The sequence below is a fragment of the Nymphaea colorata genome, chromosome 5 (genome assembly GCF_008831285.2).
Source record: "Nymphaea colorata isolate Beijing-Zhang1983 chromosome 5, ASM883128v2, whole genome shotgun sequence".
Taxonomy (NCBI): Eukaryota; Viridiplantae; Streptophyta; class Magnoliopsida; order Nymphaeales; family Nymphaeaceae; genus Nymphaea; species Nymphaea colorata.
The window spans coordinates 3,540,757-3,565,808 of record NC_045142.1 but is presented as its reverse complement, the minus strand read 5'-3'; the positions used below and the strand labels follow the sequence as shown (position 1 = coordinate 3,565,808).

General features: G+C 39.9%; 2 protein-coding genes and 1 non-coding gene across 3 annotated transcripts; 2 read left to right on the top strand and 1 right to left on the bottom strand.

Annotated features, from left to right (window-relative positions):
• Positions 1 to 5,613: 5,613 nt before the first annotated feature.
• Positions 5,614 to 5,775, top strand: LOC116255342 (U12 minor spliceosomal RNA). The gene has a single exon (XR_004172846.1). It is a non-coding gene; the product is annotated as a U12 minor spliceosomal RNA (small nuclear RNA).
• Positions 5,776 to 17,658: 11,883 nt separating this feature from the next.
• On the bottom strand, positions 17,659 to 18,556 carry LOC116254964 (agamous-like MADS-box protein AGL29). Its single transcript, XM_031630643.2, has one exon. The coding sequence runs from the start codon at positions 18,501 to 18,503 to the stop codon at positions 17,700 to 17,702; it is 804 nt and encodes a 267-aa protein (XP_031486503.2). The 5' UTR covers positions 18,504 to 18,556; the 3' UTR covers positions 17,659 to 17,699.
• Positions 18,557 to 21,346: 2,790 nt separating this feature from the next.
• Positions 21,347 to 24,145, top strand: LOC116254064 (uncharacterized). The gene is made up of 2 exons (XM_031629127.2): positions 21,347 to 22,959; positions 23,121 to 24,145. Exon 1 carries the CDS (start codon positions 21,659 to 21,661, stop codon positions 22,916 to 22,918), a length of 1,260 nt encoding a protein of 419 aa, XP_031484987.1. The 5' UTR covers positions 21,347 to 21,658; the 3' UTR covers positions 22,919 to 22,959; positions 23,121 to 24,145.
• The last annotated feature ends 907 nt before the right edge of the window (positions 24,146 to 25,052 follow it).

Here is a 25,052-nt window from a genome sequence, read left to right as displayed (position 1 = left end):
TATTCAAAACAAAAAACATTGTTTTATGTTTAAGCGGGTCGGGCCGGGTCCTGGGCTATCGAGCTGGGCCCTGGGCTTCGGGCAAGACGGGCAGGCTCGGACCGAGCCGAGACCTGGGCTATCGGGTTGGGCCCTGGGGGCTGGGCTTCAGGCCAGACGGGCAAGCCCCCGAGGCTTCGCCCCTACTGTTACCAAACACCTGATGAGTTTTATTTTTTATTTCTCTTCGGTACTCATAAGAATTACCTAAAAAAATGATTGTTTCAAAATGACAAATGAATGCTCAGACGGGCATGAAAGCATCTTCCCCTTTCTCCCCCAACCTTGAGTCCAGTTTTTAAATTTGAAACTTTCTCTCATTTTTCATATAATTTGTAATAAAATTTTTCAAGATTTCTCAACAGATATGCTAAAAAAGATAAACACGTTTTGTAAAAGTAAAATGAAAAAAAAAAAAAACTATAAACTAAGACAGTTCTCCAGCTTCTGCTTTTTCATTTTATAAGTATCAAGTGGGATTTGCGTTTTAAATAATTGGCACAAAAGACGTGTGAATTAGATTGAGTCAGCCCAGAGTGGGCGGCAAGTGTCATGTGTTATATAGGAATAGTTTGGCAGCATAGATACTTTACGATTCTCTTATAGATCTACACCAACGATTGGATCAAATTCATAAACCAATAGTTATAATGTTCGATGAACTTATCCCAATATCTAGAAATGATTCGTGTTTGTGTCTCTTCTGTCAAACGCGTTCATAAGGACATGAAAAGTGATTGAATTTAGATTTAGTAAAGAGATTCATACTCAATATGGATCTGAATGTTGCATCTCATTGAGATCCAAAAAAGTTCCTGACCCAATCACACAGATGTCAGATATTCAAATTTAATTTTAAAAAGTAAGTCCAAATCTGACTCATAATCAAATCCCAATTAAGTTTGAAATTAATAAAGGGCATTACATCCCTACCACCCACTTTGGTTGGTATTAAATTCTTAACTTGCATCTTAAATCCAAACTCTACTTTTTTACGATGGAACTTTTTTTGTTCAACGTATAATTTCATGTATACTTAATGCCATGGAACTATATTTTCAATTGAGACTCTCCCAAAAGCCCCAGTGTTCAAATTTAGAACCTATAATTCAAAATGTGGAAGTAATAAATAGTGATATTTATGATTAAAATGAACTGTTGCCACCAAAATAATTTATGCCAAATATTCATTTTTGGTGGGCACTAGTTGGTTAATTGGTTTATGCAAAAACCAAATTGAAATTGTAATATTATCAACATTTCGACTGTTCTCAATTTAAAACATTCAAATTTTTTTTTTGGAACAGTATGTGTTTGGGAGCCAAAGATAGAAGCGGGGTAAAAATTTAATCACTCCTACTAGCTCATTTATGTGTTTGTTGACTGTTTCAGGACATGGAACAAATAAATACAGATGATGGTAGAAGTGAATAGCGACTAAAGATAAGTGATATGTTCACTTTTAATTGCATGTTAATACATAAATTAATTGCTCATATATGTTTGTTTCACACACACACACACACATTATAAAATCTTGAAAAATCGATGGTCTCAACTTCTTGGTTCGTAAAAATTGGGATACAACTTTTATATTTACAATCTTTTTCCTAAATAATTCAGCATTTCGCATTCATTTCAGTGGTTGCATTCTAGAAAATGCAAGAAGAAAATAATTAGGGGATTGAATAGCTAATTAAAATATACATATATATATATATATAAAGAGAGAGAGAGAGAGAGAGAGAGGATTCCTCCCACTAAGAGGGATCCCACAATGCACACTGTTGTGAGAGACCAAAGGATTCCTCCTAAGCCTAGCATCGGGCTGTCCCAGCCTCACATCCAAAAACCAGGCCCGGGCCTGGCCTGACTGGGAAAACCCGAGCCTGAGCACAGTTCGGACCCTACCTGATTAAATTTAAAAATATATATTTAATATAAAATAATATATAAATATAATTAATTGTAATAAAATATATATATATATATATATATTAATAAAAAATTAAAAACCAATTACCAGGCCCACCTAGACCAGCCCGGGTCCCTTTTTCCTGGGCCCGAGTTGGGTTGGGCACCCGGTACCTGGTGGCGGCTCGCCCGGTGCCCAGCCTTAATTCCTCTGGCTAAACCCTAATTATATGTATATATTTTAGGTAGGTAGGTTGGTAACATAACTAAGATCAGATTAGATGACAGATGCAACTTAGAGTTAGGGCTCTTTACCCATTTTATTTTGGAAGAACGAAGAATCAAGGGGACATGGGTTGGTAGGAGTCACATTTTTCTCTAGAGCAACAAGATAAAAATGAAATTCAAATCTTTAAATTACAATCAAATATGAATAACTGTTAAATTCTGTATGAGAATTATGTAAGAAATTGGAACTCTTGATTACTAATCAGGTTGATCATATTTCCCATTGATTTTGAATTTAGCTACAACGTTAGATAAAATATATGTTATTCATAAACCTAAGGGATGTTCGATGAGGCCGGACTTGTGGAATTATATAACTAAAGTTTTCATTTTTTATAAAATGGGTGTTGTCTTATCAAACAAAGAATTTTGATTTTAGAATTATAAGCTCATGGATCAAAATTTTGGAATTGTGATTCGACCATACGAGGAAGAATTATGGTTCTAGAATTATATGATTATAGATTTTTTTTCATTTCTCTTTAGATCACATGTCATGATGGTTTGAGTTTATCAATTGTAAAATTTTCCTTCATGTTTTATCAAACACGCCATTTTCAATTCTGGAATCAAAATTCCAGACCATCAAACACAAAAGGGCAGTAGAACTGGAATTTTCATTCCAATTCCAATTTGAAGTGGAATTTTGTTTCTAAAATTTTAATTCTATAATCAAAATTCAAGCCCATCAAATGCCCTCTAAGGGAGTTTTTGATAAGAACATTATAGGCATTTTTTTTTTTTTAGTACATGTTTATAAAACACATGTTTGAAAAAGCACTAGAGTTACAAAAATATACTGTATTTATACCACATGCTGGATTGTTGGATCTAAAGACAATATTCATATTTTTGGACAAAATGGCAGCTTTCCAGATTACACATTTTAAGAACATGTGTTACAAAAACTTAAAGTTGCATTTACTAAATACCATCTAAAGTACTTTCAACTTGATCCAAATTGATGGTCTTAAATCATAATAATCTGGTTACGGACCCAAATTGGATCAGATAACGAAGCATGATTTGAATACTAAGCCAACTTGGATTCAGCATGAACAAGTCGATCCAAGGGCCGACAAAGATTTGACTTGATTACAATGTAAACATCAGAGTGCTTATGCTTGTCTGCAACTAGATCTAGATTAGGTCCAAGTCCAAATCCAAATCCAAATCCAAATCCAAATAAAGGAGAGATCCAGTTACGTCGAATCTGGCAAATACTTGGCGACGACAAAGATTTGACTTGATTACAATGTAAACATCAGAGTCTGCAACTAGATCTAGATTAGGTCCAAGTCCAAATCCAAATCCAAATCCACATAAGGGAGAGATCCAGTTACGTCGAATCTGGCAATTTGTTAGATGGTTGATTTGCTTAGAATGTTGGTCCAATATACAATCATCTTTTTGTTGGGATGTCCCACACAAGAATGTTGGTCCAAAATACAATCATCTTTTAGGTGAGTTTGAAAATCATTTGAAAAAAAAAAGCCAGCTTCATTATAAGATCGAATAAATTTGAATCGTTTTCAGAAATGCACATCCACCATCTTTAAAAACTGCTTTTAAGATTGGATTTTGAAAATCATTTGAAAAAAAAAAGGCAGCTTCATTATAAGATCGAATAAATTTGAATCGTTTTCAGAAATGCACATCCACCATCTTTAAAAACTGCTTTAAGATTGGATTTATGTTGCATCAAATATATTCTAGTAGCTTTGCTAAAATCATCAACAATGCTCAAAAAACAATGTGTTCAAATGAAATACACCAAAGGATATTCCATCCCACACATCAAAATGAACAATATCAAATATAGCATTTGAACTACTTGTGTTAATGGGAAAAGGCAACCCATTAAATTTAATGTGACTACCAAACAAAGTGTTTAAATAAAAACTGACACATGTCCAAACGACATACTCCAAAGATCCACATTATTATTTGAAAACAAGGGTAGAGTCAAGGTAGGGCCCGCTTGGACTCTGGTCCTACCTCATTTTTTTTAAAAAAAATTTACATGTAAATTATATAAAATTTTACTTGTTTAATTTTGAAAAATGATATTTCAGTTCTAGTTAACATTTAAAAACTTTAATTCGACCTTTTTCATGAAAAATTTTCCCTGTTTGAAAAGGAACAACAACAACTAAGGACTCATTATTTTGAAGAATATTGAATCTGGAGCAAGCTTTACCAGATTCAATCATCTCGGCCGGGGTTCAGGTTCAGTATAGAACAAGATATAAGAGTGAAAACCACGTCAAAATATATGTTTGACATAGTTTATGAATGGAGATGAGGTTCAAATTGGATGAAGGAACAAAGAAATAAAAGATTGCGGAGAACAAGATAAGGAGATAACATGATTTCTTCAATGTGGGCCACAGGAGTAGTAGGTCCATTTGCTAATTTGGTGGTTTTGGACCCCAAGAGACTGTTCGGCATTTGGAACAATAAGTGAATGTTTCATAAATCTACTCCAATTTTGAAGTAGATTGACGAGACATCCACATGTTGTTCTTAATGCCAAAGAACTAGTAAGTATTTTTTGATATTAGTCATCGGTGAAAGAGAACCACACATATGGTTTGTATGAGCGCAATGAGGTTGTGCCTTTTGGATTGCAAAAGGCGACATGCGTGCTGAACACTCAAGTTAAAAGGTGCTGGATAATAAAATCACTGAGACCTGACGCAGCTCTAGAGATTCATGTTTAATTAGTGCCTTTTGAATATGTCAAATACTCTTATGGCTTGTATTCCACTTGAGAATACAAAATCAAGTTCCCCTATTCAATAGGGCTATCAGCATTCAGCAGGGAAGGGGCCAGCAACGAGACGAGACAAGAATGAACCGGGCCAGCGGCAGCGAGATAGCGAGACAGGGGCAAAACATGAAAGCATCAACGAGACGAGCCAAAAGCGAGATCGGGCCAGCGGCGGCGGCGCCGGGCCGGCGAGCAGAGCCAAAAATGAACCCATCAATGGGACGAGCCAAAATAAAGCCGAGCAAGCTGCGAGACGATGGGAGGAGGGAGGCGAAGGCAGCAGCTACTGCCGACGGGCGGCAGCACAGAGGAAAGCGGAAGAGACGGCGACCGATTAAAAAACGGGAACGCACCCACCGGCGCAAAGATGCCGGGAAAAGGGGGAATCTGCCCAAAGATAAACGCGACAGCAGAGGCTGCCGGAAACGAGAGCGGGAGAGCAGAACCAAGAAAGATCTCCCGAGAGAGGACGGGAGAGGGAGAGGAACTAGGAAGAGGGAGAGAGAGAGAGAGTGGTCGTTTAGTCCTGTATCGAACTTGAAGGAGGAGTGGCGTCCCACTTCCGTCTATAAATAGACGCCTCTGGTCATCGTCTATACCTGCCTTAAACTAATGAGTAAGGAAAACAAAGTGAACGGTGAGAGCCGGTCACAGCGCCGCTGAGGAAGCTATGGCGCAAGAATTTATGAAGGGGTTATAGGCTGGCCCGGCGTTGACGCTGCTTACTTTGCAGAACTCGCCCAGGCGGGCCTCCCAACCCACTAATAGTTTGACCGTCAAAATATTTATGGCAGACTGAAAGCCGATCAGCCGATATAATCTAGCATATTACGGAGTAGAGGGTAATTTAAATTTCTATAGGAAAGGGATGTGAAACCTGAGTAATTCTTTTAATGGGCCATTGGTCTGTGTATGGACAATTTACTTTCTAAAGGAGAATGGGCCCATTTGTTTTTGCAAAACTGTAGAACTCATATCTGTACCACTTTTTAAAAGCATATCCTCATGAACGCTTTCTACAACATAAATAAACATATAGATTCAACAATGACAGCTTATATCAATACATACCAGTCAGTTACAATATATATATATATATATATATATATATATATATTACCCATCTGGAATACCACTTGGGTAATATATATAAAATATATTACCCAAGTGATATGATATCTATCAATATATGTATATTATATATACTGGACCACTTGGGCAAGGATAAAAGTTCTGCCTCTAAAATTTATGTTTAAAATATATTAAATAAAATGTGAACCTCTTAATGTGTTACTAACACTAATTTAATATAAAACATGCTTTAGTTCAAGGGTAGAGGAGGTAAAGTTTCCATGGGCTATTCTCCCTATGGATTCTACTTTTTTAAAAGTTAATTTAGTGGTGAAACTTGGGTGAACTTAGGTCTAATTATATGGAGTAGCCTCATGAGGTTCGAGTCATTGTCCCAATGATCAATTGAAATTTTGTTAAACTATATATTTAGTGTTCCATAGAAAATAATTTTTAATTCTGCCTTTGCTTTAGTTCAAGTTAGTTTTCATACAAGAATTGATCTTTCTAATATCAAATTTTGATGTAATAAGAGCTGTTCATTTTTTCTATTATTGAAAAAACATTATTAATCTTTAAAATATATTAACTTAATCATGTTTTTCAACAAATTTTTCTTAAAATCATAACTATAAAGTTAGATTGCCAAAAAATAATTTAATTATTAATTTTAACAGGTCTGGTTTTTGTCTCTTAGTTAAAATGACCATGTAACTCTCTCTCTCTCTCTCTCTCTCTCTATATATATATATATATATATATATATATATATATATATATATATATATATATATATATGGGTTTGACTGAATTACTTTGCATGTTTGCACGCACTAATGAAGTGGGAAATGATAAAACCATGCAGAGAGAGAGAGAAAGATTGGAGATGATGAGGGTTCAACCCTCAGCTGGTAATTAACAAAAGAAAGTGGAGAATTCAAAGGCCATGAGGTCCACCAGCACCAGTAACAGCCCCACCTACCCAACCCACATTTTTTATTGTTAAATCCCCTTCCTAAATGTGTTCAACAATCTCTTATAAACGTATTACCCTAATCACTTGGTGTTCAAACATCATGAAACAGCACAATTGGAAGCGAATAAATGTCAATTCTCTTATGATTTAATTTGAGTCCATTTAGATTAGAGGGTTGTTGCAGTAAGGAGCTTAGCATAGCTGGTCGGACCATTGCTGGTAGAAGGCCCGCTCTTAGTTAGTCTCCGATTAACATCTATCCCTTACGACAAACTCATGCAGCATATGCCCTGAAGACAAAGGGGAAACACGAGCCTTGGCTTCTTGTTCTTCACCAACTAGCAGATCATCTAGGTTCAATACAGTGGCGTAGCAACATGGTGGCTGGTGTGGGCAGTTGCCTCACAAAATTAGATATATATATTAATGTTTTGATTTATTTGATTGCTATATATGTAATGCTTTAAAGAAATTATATGTATTGAATGAGTACCCCACCATAAAAAATTTCTGGCTCTGCCAGTGTACAACACCTTAAGTTTGCGGCTAGAGGATGATCTTGCTAGTCTTTTTCTTTTGAATTGATCAAAGGAATTAAGAATGCAAGTGGATTGGATTTGAAGCAGATAAATACATGACAAAACAGATTCAATACTGCTAAAAGAAATTGTGAGACTCTCATCCTATGTCCCACCCTTTTGGCCTTTGAACATCATACTCATGGGACTAGACGGCATAAGTCTGGCTTCCAGGATGATTGAAGAGTAAATGTATTATCCTCTCTCTAGATGTATCAAAGATATTACATTACCGAAACTTAGTTCAACAACTCTTTGTATACAACACAATAATATGCAAGTGGGTCGATACCCGGGTGCTCAAGTACTTATAATTCTTGCAATATATGTCAGTTCTCTCTCTCTCTCTCTCTCTCTCATGGAGTTTATATATAAGTACCCTGCAATGTCCCTTGGGGGGTTGGAACCTCAAACCTAAAGGTCCAAACCAGCCTCATCTTTGATCTCTCTCTCTCTTTGATGCTTGGAAGGTAGTCGGTCGACCCATCGGTGACCTCCCAACTTACTTTTTTTTGGGTGCATTTTAATGATTTCACCAAGTCTTTAAATATTGAGTAGTTAATTAGATGAATTGGGAAAAAATTATGAAGAAAGAAAGAGAAGGCAACTTTGTTGCATGTTGCCCGGTTGGTTGCCGATTCTAGTCCAGTTCCCGAGTTTCCCAAGCATGATTTTAAATTCTACGACATAAACTTGCTGTGTTGTAAAAGGGGCATTACAGACATGCAAGTTGAAGCACGATGAGAGATGACACCATAAAACACCGAAAGATGAAAAACATCGAGCTTATGCCAGGGTTGGATCTATCCTGCTCAACTATAAATAAATACCATCAAATGATTTTTCAATCCAACATACTATAGGCATCTACCACATAATTCCCGACCTTAAAAGAACTTCTGCATATCTCATGGTTCAGAAACCAGCATTATAATCATACATAAAACAGGAAAACGAAGAAAGCAGGTACAATAATTCTGTATAACAAGCTTTCATCATCTACAACAGTACTGCTTAACATGCTGCAGAAACTGTTTCTGGAGGAAGAAAAAACAAAGACAGAACTGAAGAGGAGACCCCAAAAGAATTTCCAAATCTCAGAAATGCCTTGACTCCTGCAAGCAGTGAGAGAAGCCTTCAAGGATGAAGTTTTCGGGAGTGCCAAAGATTCTGGGTTGCCCCTGGTTGAGTGGTACCGGTGATCTTCTCCATCACCTGAGCAGAACCACCTCAGTCTCCACCACCACCACCATCAAAAGGTCTCCAATTCTGACCAAGAAGGGAGAGAAAGCCTTCCATAGAACAGGAGGGAGAGAAGAGAGGGAGTAGATGGCATGCTTTAATCTGAGAAGCATATGCCCGGCATCTCTTTCTCTTTCTCTTCCTTTTTTGCCTCCATTATTCTATTGGTGATGTCTTTTTCTCATTCTTTTTGATGAAGAACAGCAATAATTGGGCACTGGAATTCCACTAAGACAAAAAGTTGTGGCAGTGTGTTTGTGTCTGTGCAAGCACTCCATTTTTATGAGTATGTGTCATGTGGGTGCACGGCATTGAGGAGACAGACCGCAGTCAAAACTCACAGCCAACCCTTTGTTCTCGTAAGGTACAGGGTCTACTTTCAATATCATCCAGCTTTTACGCCTTCCTCCGATGCGGGAGGTAATCTGATCAGGTGCAGATTCGATTTACTTATGGCCTGTTTCCTTAACATCGACGTTCAATCGTCTGAACTCTTGAATGAAAAAGAGGGAGGATGATTATTGAATGGTACGCTAAGTTTTATCTTCCCCCATGCAATGGTGAATGCCCAAAGAAATTTGATGAACATTAAATTCTGATCTGATATCTAATCAGATTTGAATTTGGGATGCAGTTTTGTAAGAATCCAAGTCCAATATCCTACCAGGCTTTGATAAAAGTCTAACTTAAATCACATAAAAATGTCGGATCTTATTCTAGTTGGACCTAAATCCAATTTAAAAGAACAAAATCTCAATTTTGACAACGAATCCGGTTGTGTATATGGTTCTAGGTCAAATTTCTTAAAAGCTGGATCTGACCCGAATCCAAATCTAGCAAGAAAAGCTCTTGGAACTCAAACTGATATGAAAAACAATACTTGGACAATAGAGGGTGATAGCGGAAGAGCCGAGGCTTCCTTCCACCCCCTTTCCTCTTGCCTCCAAGGTTTAGGGTTGCGTTTATGAAACCAGAGTCGCAGACCGAACATATAGTGTTGATATTATTTGAATATTCAGCCCTCTATGACTCAGGATGGGCACTTGCTCACCCAAACCACATACCTCCAAAATGGCTGGTGCCCACTTGAGATTAGAGAGAGAGAGAGAGAGAGAGAGAGAGGGAGGTGTTTCACCTTATCAATTGTCAAAGGTATATTCTATGGTGGTGTCACACATGCAACAGAAAAACTAATCTCCATTTCATAAGCATAAGCAGTATGTAATCTAGAGAATCAAGTCTCGATTTCAGTAACATTGTTGGTGGTAGAGGGCAAGCCTTAGGAGTCTGGGAGTGCTGTGTCGGTGTTTGGGTTGGAGCACTTTCCACTTCAGCTTTTTCATGGCTTCCTCCCCATTACATGGGTTGGAGAGCACACATGATGTCAACAGATCGGATTAAATCTGCTATACCCTTAATCATATCTGCCTTTTCAGATATATTCAGATTCAAATATGAATAAAAAAAGTCATATTTGAATTTGAAATCCAATTAAACAATCTGAATCCAAAATTTGAACTAAATTTTGTCATTGTTCAAAAATGTCAGAGCATTAGATATAGAATATTTCTCTAAAAATAAATTTGGTCTGAATCTGTATCTGTTTGGATATTTAAGCATATCTGAATCCAAATTCCATTGGATGTCATTTCTTAAATCCGAATATGATCCAATTTCTTAATCGGATATTATATTTTAATTCGTATATGATCTTTTTTTTTTTTTTTTTTGTCCAATCAGTTGGATATCGGATTGAAATCGAATATATTGACATCCTATTGCTACTCGAACTCGTAACTGGCACTTGCCTATCGTGGGCCCGAGCTGTTTGCATTACACCACCGGACAACCCTTAGTTTATACTGAGTTGCCTCAACCATTGATTGAGATATCTCTTGTATTTTATGCCATTGTTTTTCTTCCTTCACTTTGTGTGACATGAGGGCACACCCCTGTTAGATCTAGATGCACATTGTATCGGATTGCCGATTTCCTTTTGAGAGTCGTATGACCAATGGCAGTGCCAGTGTGGAGTTGTGTGAGCAGTTGCCCACACAAATGGGAATGTTCAACGAATAGAGCCTGGCTTGACTCGAACTCACTTGGTTAAGCTCAACTTGAGCTTGACCCGTAAGTTAGATGAATCGAGTTCGAGTTTAACGGATAACTTGAGTCTGTAAACGAGTCGAGTTCGAGGTGCATGAACTCGCCTCGATTAGGCTTGTTTAACACTAATATTCATTTTTTGTAATTTTAAAAACTTAAAATGGCTTAAATAAAAATGTGAAAATTTTAAGCATAAATTATATATTAAGGGACACAAGCTTAAACTCGAGCTGGTCTAGCTCGAGCTCGCTCGCTGTACATAATTATACACAGACCCACATAATTTATTTTCTTTAACAAATTAGTTCCAACACATGATAATTTATTACAAATTGGTGTCCCTCAAATTTAAGATTCTTATATTAATGCTTCTAAGTTACAACTTTATAGCTCTGTCACTGCATCGGCTTAAGATCATAGCAATGCCAAGTATTCTCTTGTTGGAAATACTATTTAACTAACTAATGATGATCAGGAATGCATATAAGCTCTTGAACCCAAAGCATAGACCAGGTTAAGATCCAAAAATATTGTGCTTGTTTTGGTTGGGGGTTTTAAGTAGGGTCGTTTGGTAGCAGAGAGGGTAGGGTCTCACTAAACTGCTCAAAAGATTGAGACAGATTCATGAAAGAACTATTGTTCCATGAATTTACCCTCCATTCATGGAAAGAACTATCTTTTCATGAATCTGTCGTAATCTTTGAAGCAAATTCATGGGAAGTTCACACAATGTGTCTGCTACCAAAACACCCTCTAAGAATTCCGATGGCAGGAACCATGGACATCCCCATCAAAGAACATGAGATGGAGATCGAGCGAATGTGGCTGAAATTGAATGCCGACATGGTTTGGACTTTGATATTGCTCTGCTCAATCTTTTGCATGTGCCAAGTACTTTTCCAAACCGCCAAAGGTCAATGAAAGTAGTGCTATTAATCCCACATTTTCTGACTTGGGGAGTTGGAATTTTGTCCCTTGTGTTAAGGAGGCTTTTTTTCTTGACAGGGAGAGCCTTTTCCCTATATTTATGGAGATGAAAGAACTCAAACAGCCGCATAGCAACTATAATTCTATCTTTGAGGTTCTAAAATTGTAAAACTAAAAAATCATGAAAATCAAACGTATGGATAAGATTCTACATACAAGTTTAATGATGGTAGACGTGGTTTTCAGGATTCATAGAGTATTATCTAAATATATGATTTGTTTTATAAGTTTGTTGTTCTTTTATTTTTCTAAAATATGCATCCCTTTATATGGTCATTCAATTGGTTGAAAGTTTTCTAGTGATCAAATGAAAATGGTGATTATGTGAATTGAATGCTTGTTGACAAAATCTGAAGAATATTAACAAATCGCTTTAAAAAATGTTTGTCAATTTCAAAATGTCCATTTAATAAACGAAGCCTTTTGGGAACAAATTTGGTTTTGGGTCTCACAGTTGTATTTTTATTTTCCAAATTGAATCCGTCTTTTACTGACAGTAGACAAATAAGGGTTTATCTTTATCATTGCCTTCTAGCTCTAGTTGAAATAGGAGTTAAGATAAAAAAAAAGGCAATCATTTTTTTTTTAACTTTTTAACTAATATAACTATTTTTTAACCTAACAAATGAAGTCAGAAACTAAAAGCTTTCGGTGTCAGCAAAATTACAAACGATAGAAAAACAATCAGATTAAAGAGGCTTGTAGTCGGAATTATGACAAAAGAGCTAGTATTCCAATGAAAATTTCTCTTCACAAAATTTTGGCAGTCCCTCACCCAAAACTTTTTTGCATAAAACTTAAAATGACCAGATAAAATAGGCTTGTATTCGGAATTTTAACAAAAAGAGCAAGCCTCCCAATGAAAATTTCTCTTCACAAAATTCTAACTCACCATCACCAAAATTATTTTATAAAACTTTCCAACTTTTTTTTTGGGGGTCAATACCAGAAAAGAAATGGGCAGTCTAGTCATTTCAAACGCTACCCACCATTCAAAAGCACCCATGTGCATTGTGCCCTATAAGAAAAACTCCCCATCACATTTCCCCACCTTGTTTTTGTCACTGCCCTTGTGCTTCTGCTGCTGCTGCTCAAGAAGATAAGGAGAGAAGATGGCAGAGAGACCTCAGCGCCACCAAAGGAGGCCATCACAGACAGTCTTCTCATTCCCTGAGAACCCCTCTCTGCTGGATCCTCCACCCAACTCCTTGGCTCAGCCGCAGAACCTAGCCCAGGCTCCGGCCGCACCCAGCCAGCCTGACCCACCTGCTGCTCCCCAGCTGGGCTCACCAGCCCCTCCTCCCAGCAACCACCACCACAGCAGGGGTGAGCTTGAGAGCAAGTAGTGCAGCTCTGGTACCCTCTCTAACATCTTTTCCTCTCTGAGGAATGAGGATCTTCTAAGTTCTGCTTCTTTTCTTAGTGATCATCCTTACATGAGGAACTTTCTGGTACTTGCAGTGGCTTTTGTTGTATATATTTTGTCTTTCTTCTAATGTATTGCAACCAAGTTGCTTGATGAGTGGGATGTGATGATCTTTCATGTTAGTGTTAAAGAATCCTGTTCTTCGGCAGATCTTAGAAAAGCAAAAATCCTCTGGGATCTGATTCAAGGAACTGAAATAAAGATCAAAAGAGCAGGGATACAACAGGGTGCACCATTTTCTTGTATTTTCATACTAGAATTAGCGTGTATAAACGCGAGATTCGCTCGCGCAAAGCCAAAAGGAAGTGTCCCTGTGACATAAGATCCAACTCGTATAAGATCCCGTTTGGTGCAAGATTTCTTGATCAGGATCTCCATGGCTGGATATAGAAGCCCAGCTTGAGGGGGACAACTACCAATGCAGATATAGTCTTATAGATAAGGCCACATTATAAATAGACAAAGTTATATATTATCATTTTGGTCCCCTACAGTTTGTATAAGAAGACATTTCCACAGAGATTGGCATTCACTGTGGTGTGAGGGGACCATATATGGCTTGTTTTATGTGAATGAGGATGAGATCCATATCCATGGTGCAGTTCCGGATCACTGATGAAGGTTCGCTAAATATTGGATCAGATTTGGATCTGATGAACACATGGAGAATCAGATACAGATTAGATTGGATCCAAAAAAGCCAAGAGAAAAACTGAATCTAGTTCCATTTGCTCTCCAAATATTCTATCTGACCGTGAATGTTGACCACGCGAGGAAATTGGTAGTATGATTAATTCAAGTAGCCGAGCTATATATATATAGGCTGGTGTGAGCAGTTGCCTACATTAGCCTACCGTAGAAAAGACATTTATCCAGTTTGACTCTCATGGGCACTATGCTCTTAGGCATTATGCATAGAGCATGGCATCAAGTTGGTGGTATAATGTCTCTAAAATAGGCCCCGACACAGCTCTGGACCGTGGAGTAGGGGGCTTCCTCTCTCATCTGGGAAGCTCTGTCCCACCTAGAATTTAATGGCGGGGTTATGAAGGTTTGCATATCTGTTTTAGGATTTTAACTTTCTTGAAGCGGATATCTCATGTATTTATGTGGTTATTGAAGTTCACCATTTGATGTAGTCCCAACTCTATTTCAAATTATGGGGATCCAATTCTCTTCCAAAATCAAGAAATGTACTGACCTTGGAGTAGGGTGAGCTATTGTGAATTTTAGATCTAAATCAGATTTATTATGCATTTAGCTGATCTGGATCGAGACAATTATTAATGGAGGCTCGTGAGAGGTGAAGTTACCCTCTTCCCCTGTCTCTAGGGTTCATGGCTGCTTCGAGACCTGAGTGTCGCACATACCACCGTTTGATGGTAGAAAAAAGGAGCAACCTTAAGAATAAGAGAACGCGTGGTCAGCATGACGCTCAAGCCAACCAACTATACTATGTTCGGGATTTTGATAAAAAAAAGAAAAAAAAAAGGCCCCAAAAGGTATTCGAATCTTGATAAGAGCCATTACTGACATCAATTCTGAAACTGACATTATGGTGTTCCAGTAAGAGCTATTCATGCATAGCATCACACATTAATACCTTATAAATGTTTAAGCAGTGACACGTTTGTTGGAACAATGTAGATGGCAATCATGGCTCAAGTTGGTTCGAACAATGTAGAAGGCAGTCATGGCTGAAGTTGGTTGGTCAGAGCCTGGTCTCTTCGCCATATCTGTGCCGCGGAGTCAGAAATTTTTGGCCTATTTCAAATTTTAAACTACTTTAAGAGGCAGTCATATATAAAAAGAAATAAAATTAACGAAGTTTATATGTGTAAATAAAGCAAATTCTACGGGCTGGTGTGGGCAATTGCCCACATGTGTTCATCGATCTGAATTGGCCCAACCTTTTCTGAGGGAAACGAGAAGACTGTGCTCTTAGTGTTTCACTTCTTGTGAAGTTTTGAGTGTTCTCGAAATTAAAAACCGAAGGAAACCGTATCGAAGCCAAGAGACTTTGTCGCTCGCCCGATAACTATCATTGGAACAAGAAAGTACAATTATCTCGCAACCAAACACTCAAGCATTATATAAATAGGAAAATCTTTTATTTGAGTTGTCAATTTATTTAATACACTAATAAATTGTTCAAACTGTTGAACCACAATTGCCTGTTGGTCCCAAAGATACAAGTGGATATGAAATCACAAGGATATTTGATTACTCCGGATTTAAAATCTATAGATTGTTGGTATGACAAAAAAAATCTGTGATAGAATTAATAGTTCATTAAACTAAGGATCTTAGGTCAGATCTAAGATTCACACTTAAGGCCTCTATTTTCCTTGTTTACATAAAAAAAAAAGAGTAATATTTAAAATTTGAAGGCAGAGGGTCGATATTAAATCAACATTTCTCAAATCTGCTGCTGTCAAACTCCACCTAACTTCCGATGGATCAAATCGGTTTGTCACCGATATCCAGTTCAAATTCAATCAGAAAAGGACTTGTCAAGAGAGGATCGAAGTACTTTCCACTTCAATAGCAACATACTCAGGTACGACAACCCACCAACCGAACTCATCTTTGTAACTGAGTTGAGTTCAGTAATGGGTTTCCAATCTTCATATGATTTAGATAATAGTTCTCCATACAACCCCTGGTTTGATATTTTTCTTTCTCTCGTACCAATCCCCTTTCAGCTTTCTTTCTCTTAGAGTGGGCCTCCATGAATGATGGAACTACATGTGGACCTGTATGGGCAACTGCCCTCACGGTTCTACGCAGGAGAATTTTAGCAAATTTTCAATTGGCTATGGGACAGTAACCGGGGCCTTGTGGGGCTGTCCTATAACTCAGATCTGCCCAAATTCAACCACTAATTTAAACTTTCAAAAAAAAGGGTTCCGTGGGGCGAACCCCAACCTATCTGCAACCCTTGTCTGGCAGTTTATTAAGTCGGACTTGGTCCAACCACACGAAGTGCTTCCACTCGACTTGGGTATGTGCTCCAAGACTTTCAGAATCATGACTTTTGAAATTGTCCCATTCACTGCCGACAACGAGAATTCAGAATGCAAATTAATCTATGAATGATAGCAGAATAGTCGTAATTAGGGGTGGGCGCCGGGCCGGGCCACCGGCAGGGGCCTGGTACCTGGCTCGTATGGGCCCAGACTCGGGCCCGTAAAACCCAGCCCGGGCCCAGGCTGGCACGGATTGGCCCGACGAGACTCAATCCAACCCAATTAATTTTTAAAATTATTTTTGTTATTAATCAAACCATGCTGCTTACTTGCCTTTGTACTTCTCTAACCACCGGATTCGATATCTAATTCAAATAAAATTCATTGACATCTATCTAAATGACAAGTTATTTTTTGTCATGTTAATTCTTTTTCATTGTAAGGTCCAATACTTTGGCTGATATTCCATAATGCCATCCATTTTTCTGAATTAGCAAATATTGGACATGGCTTTTTTTCTTTTCGTTTTAATTTACAATTTTCAAAGGACAAGAGCAACGAAAACACATGTAGAGGAACTGAAATCCTCAGCCATTCGTCCGTCCAGCCTCTCACGTATGCAGGCTTCCGCGTGAGAGGCCGGAACACCAGGATAGCCGGAGAAATCCACATCCGGCAAATGCATGCATTGTAGTTTAAGCTTTTATTTAATACTTTAAATGAAATTTATATACAGCATCGTGTTCATTGCGTAAACTATAAAGGAACACTAATTCAAACAATTGTAGATTCTTTTAAGGCCTCTAATAAGCAAAAGGTGAAAATTATTGAGGGCATGAATATGTAAAATCAAGAAATTTTTTACCGCATGTAGCTCGGCCATTGCTTCCCTTGAATGTATGTAGCAATCGTGTTGTAAAAACAAATTAAAAAACAAAGCTGGTCTCTAACATTTATCTTTCAGGGATACAGTTCATGTCTTTTTATTTCCAAATGCATATCAGCTAGTACATTAGTCTACATCATCTACAAAAGAAAATGCACCAAAACACCTGGAGACTAAAAGTTGGCCAACAACACTTATCTAATTAGTCCCTAAGTCTATCAAAAAAAAAAAAGGGCGGAACCCATAATTTGTTACAATTAATGTGACCAAAATTTGAAAGGGCTCTACTCATAATATCAAGTGACATACATTAAAAGTCTGAATATCTAAAATTAGAAGACTGCAGCCTTTGTTATGCACGGTGAACCACAACCGAATTAATGTCACATCAAAAGGTGAAATACCAAAGTTTTAATTAGAGACTCTTATGAGATAGGGAACTCCTCAAAGCCGGTAGAAGGGACGGCCGGCAAACTGGTTATTGACGAAATAGTCGCCGGAGTTTGGCATGGTTTCGTGAAGGCTTGAAGGCCCCATGAAGGCGTTGCTGTTGTTAGCGAAGGGCATTATCATGGAGTTGGTGTTGTACCCATTGAGGAAGCAGTTGGAAGGCAGAGGAGCAATGGAGGAATTAGAAGCATAGGAAGCAGGAGAAGCGAGCGACGGCGGAATAAACTGGTGGTGGTGAACGGTGGAGGGCAGGTGCATCATCGCCATTCCCATCATGAGTTCGTCGGTGCGCTTGGCGAGAGCCGACCTCATCTCCTCGAGCGCGCCCTTGAACTCCTCCAGTTGCTCCGGCGAGAGGCTGTCCACGTCGGCGTCCCAGAGGCGGCCTGTGTGGCCGCGCGCCTCGCTCCGCTGCTGCTTCTGCAGCTCGAGGCGGCGCTTCTTCTCCACCTCGATCTGTTGGACGAGCTTTTCGTGCTGGCTGTTGAGCTCCTGAACGTTGGCGACGCGATGGGCGTCGGGAGGGCCGGAAACGAAGGAGGAAGGATCGCGGAAGCGGTTGATGACAGAGTCGACAGAGGGGTCGCCGTAAGAGAAAGCCTTGCCTGCAGGGGAAAAGACGATGATGGCAACCTCTGCCCCACAGAGGATGCAGAGCTCTCCAGCCTTTTTGATGAGCCCGTGCCGTCGTTTCGAAAAGCAGACCTGACGAGCCTCCTCGTTCGTTATCTTCTTAATCTCTATCTTCTGTCGACCCATTTTTGATTTGCCGCTTTTTCCATCCTTCTTCCCGGCCATGAGTGAGATAGAGAGGGAGAGAGAGGGAAAGATTAGTTGCAGGTGAGTTGTAACAGGCGTAGGCCAGTATTAAAGAAGCGCTCGAGGAGTTGTGAAGATTGAAGAGATTGGCGTAAAGATTTGACAGAGAAGAAGAGGAGGGAAATTTAATTGAGATTAAAGAGCAAATCCAGCGAACTTGTGGTTTTTGGATTGTGGCGGATTCCTAGGTACAGTAAATGTCAAGATTTCATTAATAAAAGTCAATACCATTAGCACATCTAAGAGTTGTTGATTCTTGTCTACACCAAGTTCACAGTTTTGAGTTTTATAACAATACTGAAACCAAAAGTGACGATATACTTTCAGTATTATCCCAATGACATAGTTTGGTAGCAATCATCAACAAAAATAAATAAGATTGCACTGGTAAGAACTCTGTACCAAAGCATTGAAGAGGATTAAGATCAGTTCAACTCTAAAGTATTTCATTGAGGACAAATTGAACTGTTCTTGATGATTTGCCTAATTAACCTCCAGTTAATTGCCTCAATCATTTGAATGGCAGTTAGTTTTGAAAATGGCATTCCATAATCTTGGTAATAGAACTATATTCTACCCTTGTCGGCTCTTGTTAAGCGAGCTTCATTGCTCCTATAGAACTTGGTATTGTTGGAAAATCTTTCTTATCATTTTCTTTAATATTTGAGTTAAGCCAATAAGAGATTTTGCCGCCATATTTCCTGGATATTGAGGTATTCATTTCCTTCAATTTAAAGATCTCGAGTCAACCAACAGCCAGCTGAAAAGGAAAGTCAATATCTTCCATTGAAATTGGATTTCGAATAAATAAAACAGCCAAAGTGCACATTGAAGCTGGAAATCAGAGTTTAACCACTCTTTCCCTATGGATTCCTGGTGCACCTTGACTATTTCATAACCCTGGATGGAAAGTTAAGCTGAGAGGTCTTAAGGTTTTTGATTCCATATCTTGGCGTGCGAACCATGGGAAAGGCAATTTTAGATTCATGAAGCGCTTGCACTATGGTGGGGACTTAGGCAAGGAAGCTCATTGTATACTTGGCCTAGGACAGATGACTAATAATTTCACTGATAACCCAGTTTTTTCTTTGATCACCTAATCTAAGCTCGGATTAATGGCCTTCATCCTTGTTGGATAGGCAGGAACATTCTTCCCCTAGTGGAGGGTACCGACCCAAGTCTGATGTGGGCGCCGCATGTGACTGTGCCTCAGTCTAGCCTCGATCCCAATGAAATTTTTGAAGGGCAGGTGTGGGCAACACCAGTCCCCAAGTTGCTCCGCTACTGGTAATATAGGGTGCTATGCCACTACCTCACGCTTGAGTCCTCGTGCTGGGCTTCCGAATTATGTAGCCAATGAAGGTCCATATTCTAGTTTAATTTGACAGTATCAGCGGAGCCAGGGACTGCAAGGGCCCTGGCCCCCTCCCTCAATTTTTTTTAAATAACATGTAAATTTTAGATAATTTTACTTGTCCAATATAAAAAATTTGAAATGATTTTTGGGCTTTTGTCAAAATTTTGAAACTTTAATTTGGCCCGGCAGTGACCCATACCAAACTGCATGTAGCTCTGCTACTGAGTAGTCATGTGTTCTGGTTTAATTTACTCCAAGGTCTAGCAGCCAGATAGAATCCAGGAAAACTTTGAACAGAAAGGATGACTCTCAGGGTAACTAAAAAGAGGCTTTGGCTTTCATTTTCTTAAAGTTCAGCAGAACAACCAACAATGGCAGCTCATCATCCCCTTCAACCCTTTGTTTAACATAACTCCGAGCACATGGACCAAAGAAATTGTCTCACCCCATGACACCGATTGGCTTTGATTGGTCGACGTGCAGCAACTTCTAACCGACCCACATGAAACTCTCCTACTCACAGTTTAGTCCCCAACAACAGTAATTCTATCTATGGAACTCTATGAACATCAAAGTGATGGACGTATTAGTGGTGAATCTGGTTGATCTTGCAGCAAAAAAAGCAGAAAATCAATGGAGGTCAGTTCACGTAGGCCTGCTTAATGAAGGTTGTTCGGTAAGAGTTGGAACCAATGCCAGAAGATGGTAGAAGTTTTCACCTAATTCAGTTTTTTGACTGCTTCCTCATGCATGAATCCATCACATCATGCAAATACTTGCAAGGCCCCACTCACATGTGAATGCCAACTCCCCATTCACTGCCTGAAGCTGCAGAAACTCCCCAGCAGCAACCCTGTGTGAGGAATTTTCCTTTCCTGATGGGAAAAATTGACACTTGAGACAATGACACAGATGCCCATCTTTCAATGGCGTCGTCCACCAGCTTTAATGGCTATTAAAGCCAGGAAGGAACCCCTAAAAGTGTTCTGGTAATTTTGAGAAAACTTGGGAAACTCCTCGGTTGATTTGTCACCAGCATAAACTCGCGCTCGGCCTGAGCTTAAGAAGCTCAAACTCGGCTCGGCCAAGCTTGAGATGAGGTCTGGCTCGAGCTCAGTTGAGCTGTTTATTAAAAAAATGTTCATTTAGTGCTAGTGGTGAATGTCAGTGTTGCTAGGCTAGCCACATAGAAACCCGCTAAGATAACTTTTCAGTCATGATAATGTTGTGAATTGCCTTTTACATATTCTTTATTTTTTGCTAGCTCAATCGAGTCTAACCAAGCCGAGAATCCTAACTCGAGATCAAACTGTTGAATTAACCCAGTTCATTTCTGAACTTGAACTCAACTCTTTTATTCTAGTATTCGAGCTCGAGTCCAGTTTAATCGGGTGAGTTCGAGTGGAGCCGAGTTGTGAAGGCATGTAACCGATCCTGCATAGAGTAGTGACCTTTCCCTTTCAGACTTGGCTGCCAAAAGTTTTCTTGACTTACTTCAAGAAATTACTACACCATGAGATCGGAAAGAAACAAAAGCAAGTTAAATCGCTCCCCAATTTCACTTTCCCAATTCTCCCTTCAAATCTCTAAGGCTGCTTAGAACTTCTGCAGCGACATGCAAAATCTTTCCACAGAAACGCAGGATCGAGTTTCCTAGACTGTGTTCTGGCGCTAAGCGATGAGATTCCTTCTGTTCTCGCTTTCCAAATTGCTCCAGTCATCGTGAAATGTTCATGATTGTCCGTCGTTAGTCGAACAATGAACACCGATCACCAATATGTTGGTAAGCTCCCGGCATTTTTTTCCCTCGCTGAATCCCACTGTTCGCCGACAATTCCATCACAGGACGCCTCCCCTGCCGACCATCGTTTCCCTTGCTGCTCTTCTTCTCCTTCTCACGATCCTGCTTGCCTCTGCCAATTTTTCGATCCACGGGAGTCCTGCTCATGCGCAGCATAGAAGATTGAAGCCCTTCCAACGTACCCACCAGAGCTTCTTGCAGGTGGAACAAGAACTGGGTGGTTGGCAGTCGAAACATGCAATCGATCCCCATTGTCTTCTTCCTCCTCTTAATGTCTCTGCAGATGAGAGGATGTCATGGTTTAGAAGGAACCTCCCCACGTTTAAGATAATCCACCCGGGCCGCTCGTCGCGCCGTTTCGCAAAGGCGGCTAGCGAATTCTTCTCAATAGGATGCGAAATCCGGTTCTTCATGACATGGATTTCATCAACGGAATCGTTCGGACAGAGGGAGCTCTTCTCCCTGGAGTCGCTCTTCAAGCAACACCCTTTTGCCTGTCTGCTCATCCTCTCGAGGAGCATGGACTCCGGCCGCGGCCGCCGGATACTGAAACCGCTATCTGCTAGAGGTTACCGGGTAATGGCGCTGGCGCCCGATTTGCAGTTTCTGTTTAACGGCACGCCGGCTGAGCTCTGGTTCAAGGAATTGAGGAAGGGGAACGTCGACCCGGGTGAGATCCCACTTGCTCAGAACCTGTCCAACCTGCTGAGGATCGCCGTTCTTTACAAATTTGGTGGTGTTTACGTCGACACGGATGTCATAATACTGAGAAGCTTTTCTAGTCTCAGGAATTCTATAGGAGCTCAGTCAATGATCGCAGAGACAGGGGAATGGAGGCGACTGAACAACGCCGTTCTGGTTTTTGATAAAAACCACCCACTGTTATTCAAGTTCATCCAGGAATTCTCACTCACGTTTGACGGGACCAAGTGGGGACATAATGGCCCCTATCTGGTTTCAAGGGTGGCCTCAAGGGTGGCAGGCAGGCCAGGTTTTAACTTCACCATCCTCCCTCCCATGGCTTTTTACCCTGTGGATTGGAGTAGAATTGGCGGGTACTTCCGGCAGCCGGCAACGCCGGCGGCATCAAGGTGGGTGGAGGCCAAGCTTGTTCATCTCCATCAGGAGACCTACGCGATTCATTTGTGGAACAGACAGAGTAACAGAATTGCAATTGAGAATGGGAGCATCATTCACAGATTAATTTCCGATCACTGTATTTTCTGCGAGTACTAATTGGTGTTCAACATGGTCAAATAATTTGTTCTTGAGGTGAGGTAAGACGATGTTCAGGAACGAACCACATGTTTGGCTTGAACCATTTTACAGAAAACTTGTAGAGTATCCTGAAACCGGTGAAACAGCAACATGCATCGAAATTTTCTTCCAACAGCAAAGATTTTTAATCTAACTGTATGCTTGACAAATTTCGATGCAGTATTTGCATCCCAACGAATGAGATCGCGGCAAACTCCTAAATGATTTTGTCCTTCGCAACCTCTGGTTTTTTTTCTGTTGGAAGCATAAGCATCTACCGGATTCTGGATCTGCCGTGGCGTGCTGTTGAAGCTCAAATTTCCAAGTGTTGTTCATATGGTTGATGGCAGCCGCCGTTGGTGGTATTTTAAAGCTCTCCGGCCTCTCCCCTCCGTGACTTTGCCATTGAAATGGAGTCCTAACCAGGCAAGAGCCATGGTTATCGTCCTTGAAACGCAGACATGGAGAGGAGTGTTCCATGGCAAACAACCTTCCCAAGGATGAATTTCCTCGTCCCATTAGATCCATCAAATTTGTTCGGTTGGCAGACCTTGAAGAATAACTTGAACCGTAAGAAGAGGTAGGGTAGCCTGGTGAGGAAGACGACGACGAAGATAAGGAAAAGGGGGACTTTTGATACATGGACGCTTCTTCTGCCGAACCAACTTGGGCATGTTCATGTCCCCCGTTGATCATCCCTGGCACGCCTCTCAGGATGGAAGAATTCGGTCGCGTGAAAGAGCACGAGATCTCACGTTAGAATGCAACCATAGGGAAAGAGGCGCTTCTAATATATAACTATACAAGCTTCGAGCGATAAGGCGGATGATGGATAGGATGACACAACCGACGGAGTTTTGAAAAGGATTCTTGGCCGGCAAAGGATAAAAAATTCCAACCGACCACCAGGCCGGCGACGGTGCAGGTCTGTCACATCACCGTCGCTGTTTCCCTCAGGAAACATTAGAAAAACGCCTCCCCATTGTTTTATTGAAGAACCATCCTATTGTTAATCCCCTGCTTTCCCTGTCCGTCGTCGGATTGAGACTAAGATATCAAGGACAGTCAGCTAAATTGCAGAAACCAACTATAAACTACGATCTTCTTTTGTACTGTATTGCATTTCTTTTTTCTAAATCTACTTTTGTAACAAACTTTGGATGTCCAATTCCATGGCATGCACGCAGAGATAGCCTTAAGAAAGAATACCCTTTCACTTTGTTGAGTAAGCAGTTGTGCAGGATGACGTCGGCATGTTTGTTTCATTCTTTTTTATTAGCTCCTTTTCACAGCAATTGTCCATGGGACTCGGCCTTTTTCATCTGCTGACTAAGCAGACTGAGAACAAAGGTAAAAAAATGGAAATAGGATCAAATTGAAAGGAAAATAACAAGTTGAATCTTTGTCCAACTTGGATAGCAGAGCACAACTTTAGCAGGATTCTCGCTTCCTCCCTTGCAGAAGATATGGTGCAGGAAGAAAACACACACCCTGTGACAGATCCGGTGATGCTTTTTGAAGGTACGGTCTGCAGCATGTGATGTCGTCCTCCCATGCCTTGTTTTTTTTTGGTAGAAAAAGAAAGGACCTGTTCTGCAGTTCCAGCTGCCAAGTTTCCCATCTTTCTCCCACCCATCTTAACATGACTGTCGGCAACAGAGATTGAGGAGAAGAAAACTATCATGGCAGCATGAGTTCTGTTTTATTATGGTTAATAGCGGAGAAATCAGCAGTAGAACGTACAGTACATCCTTTCATCAATACAGAACTGTAGTAAATCACATAATACATAACAGGCCATCATTAAGATAATGTGGTCTATGGATTATCAGAGAATTCGAGACGAGATGTAAGAGAGTTGAACAAGTCGCCGTTTTCGAACAGAAGATTGGTAACTTCTGCGCAGGGATGGGCATCCTTCGGTGGTTAAAGCAAAAACAAAAACTAAAATTTCTTGAAGCCTCTTCCTACCCCGGAAATTTTATCGTTATGAATGCCATCAAGATATCTATTGCTTGGTAGCCATGGAAATGGATCTCACTAATTGCTAAAGCGTTAATACCCATCTATGTTCAGCGAGCCACTAAAATTAAACGAGTGAAACAGCATTTGC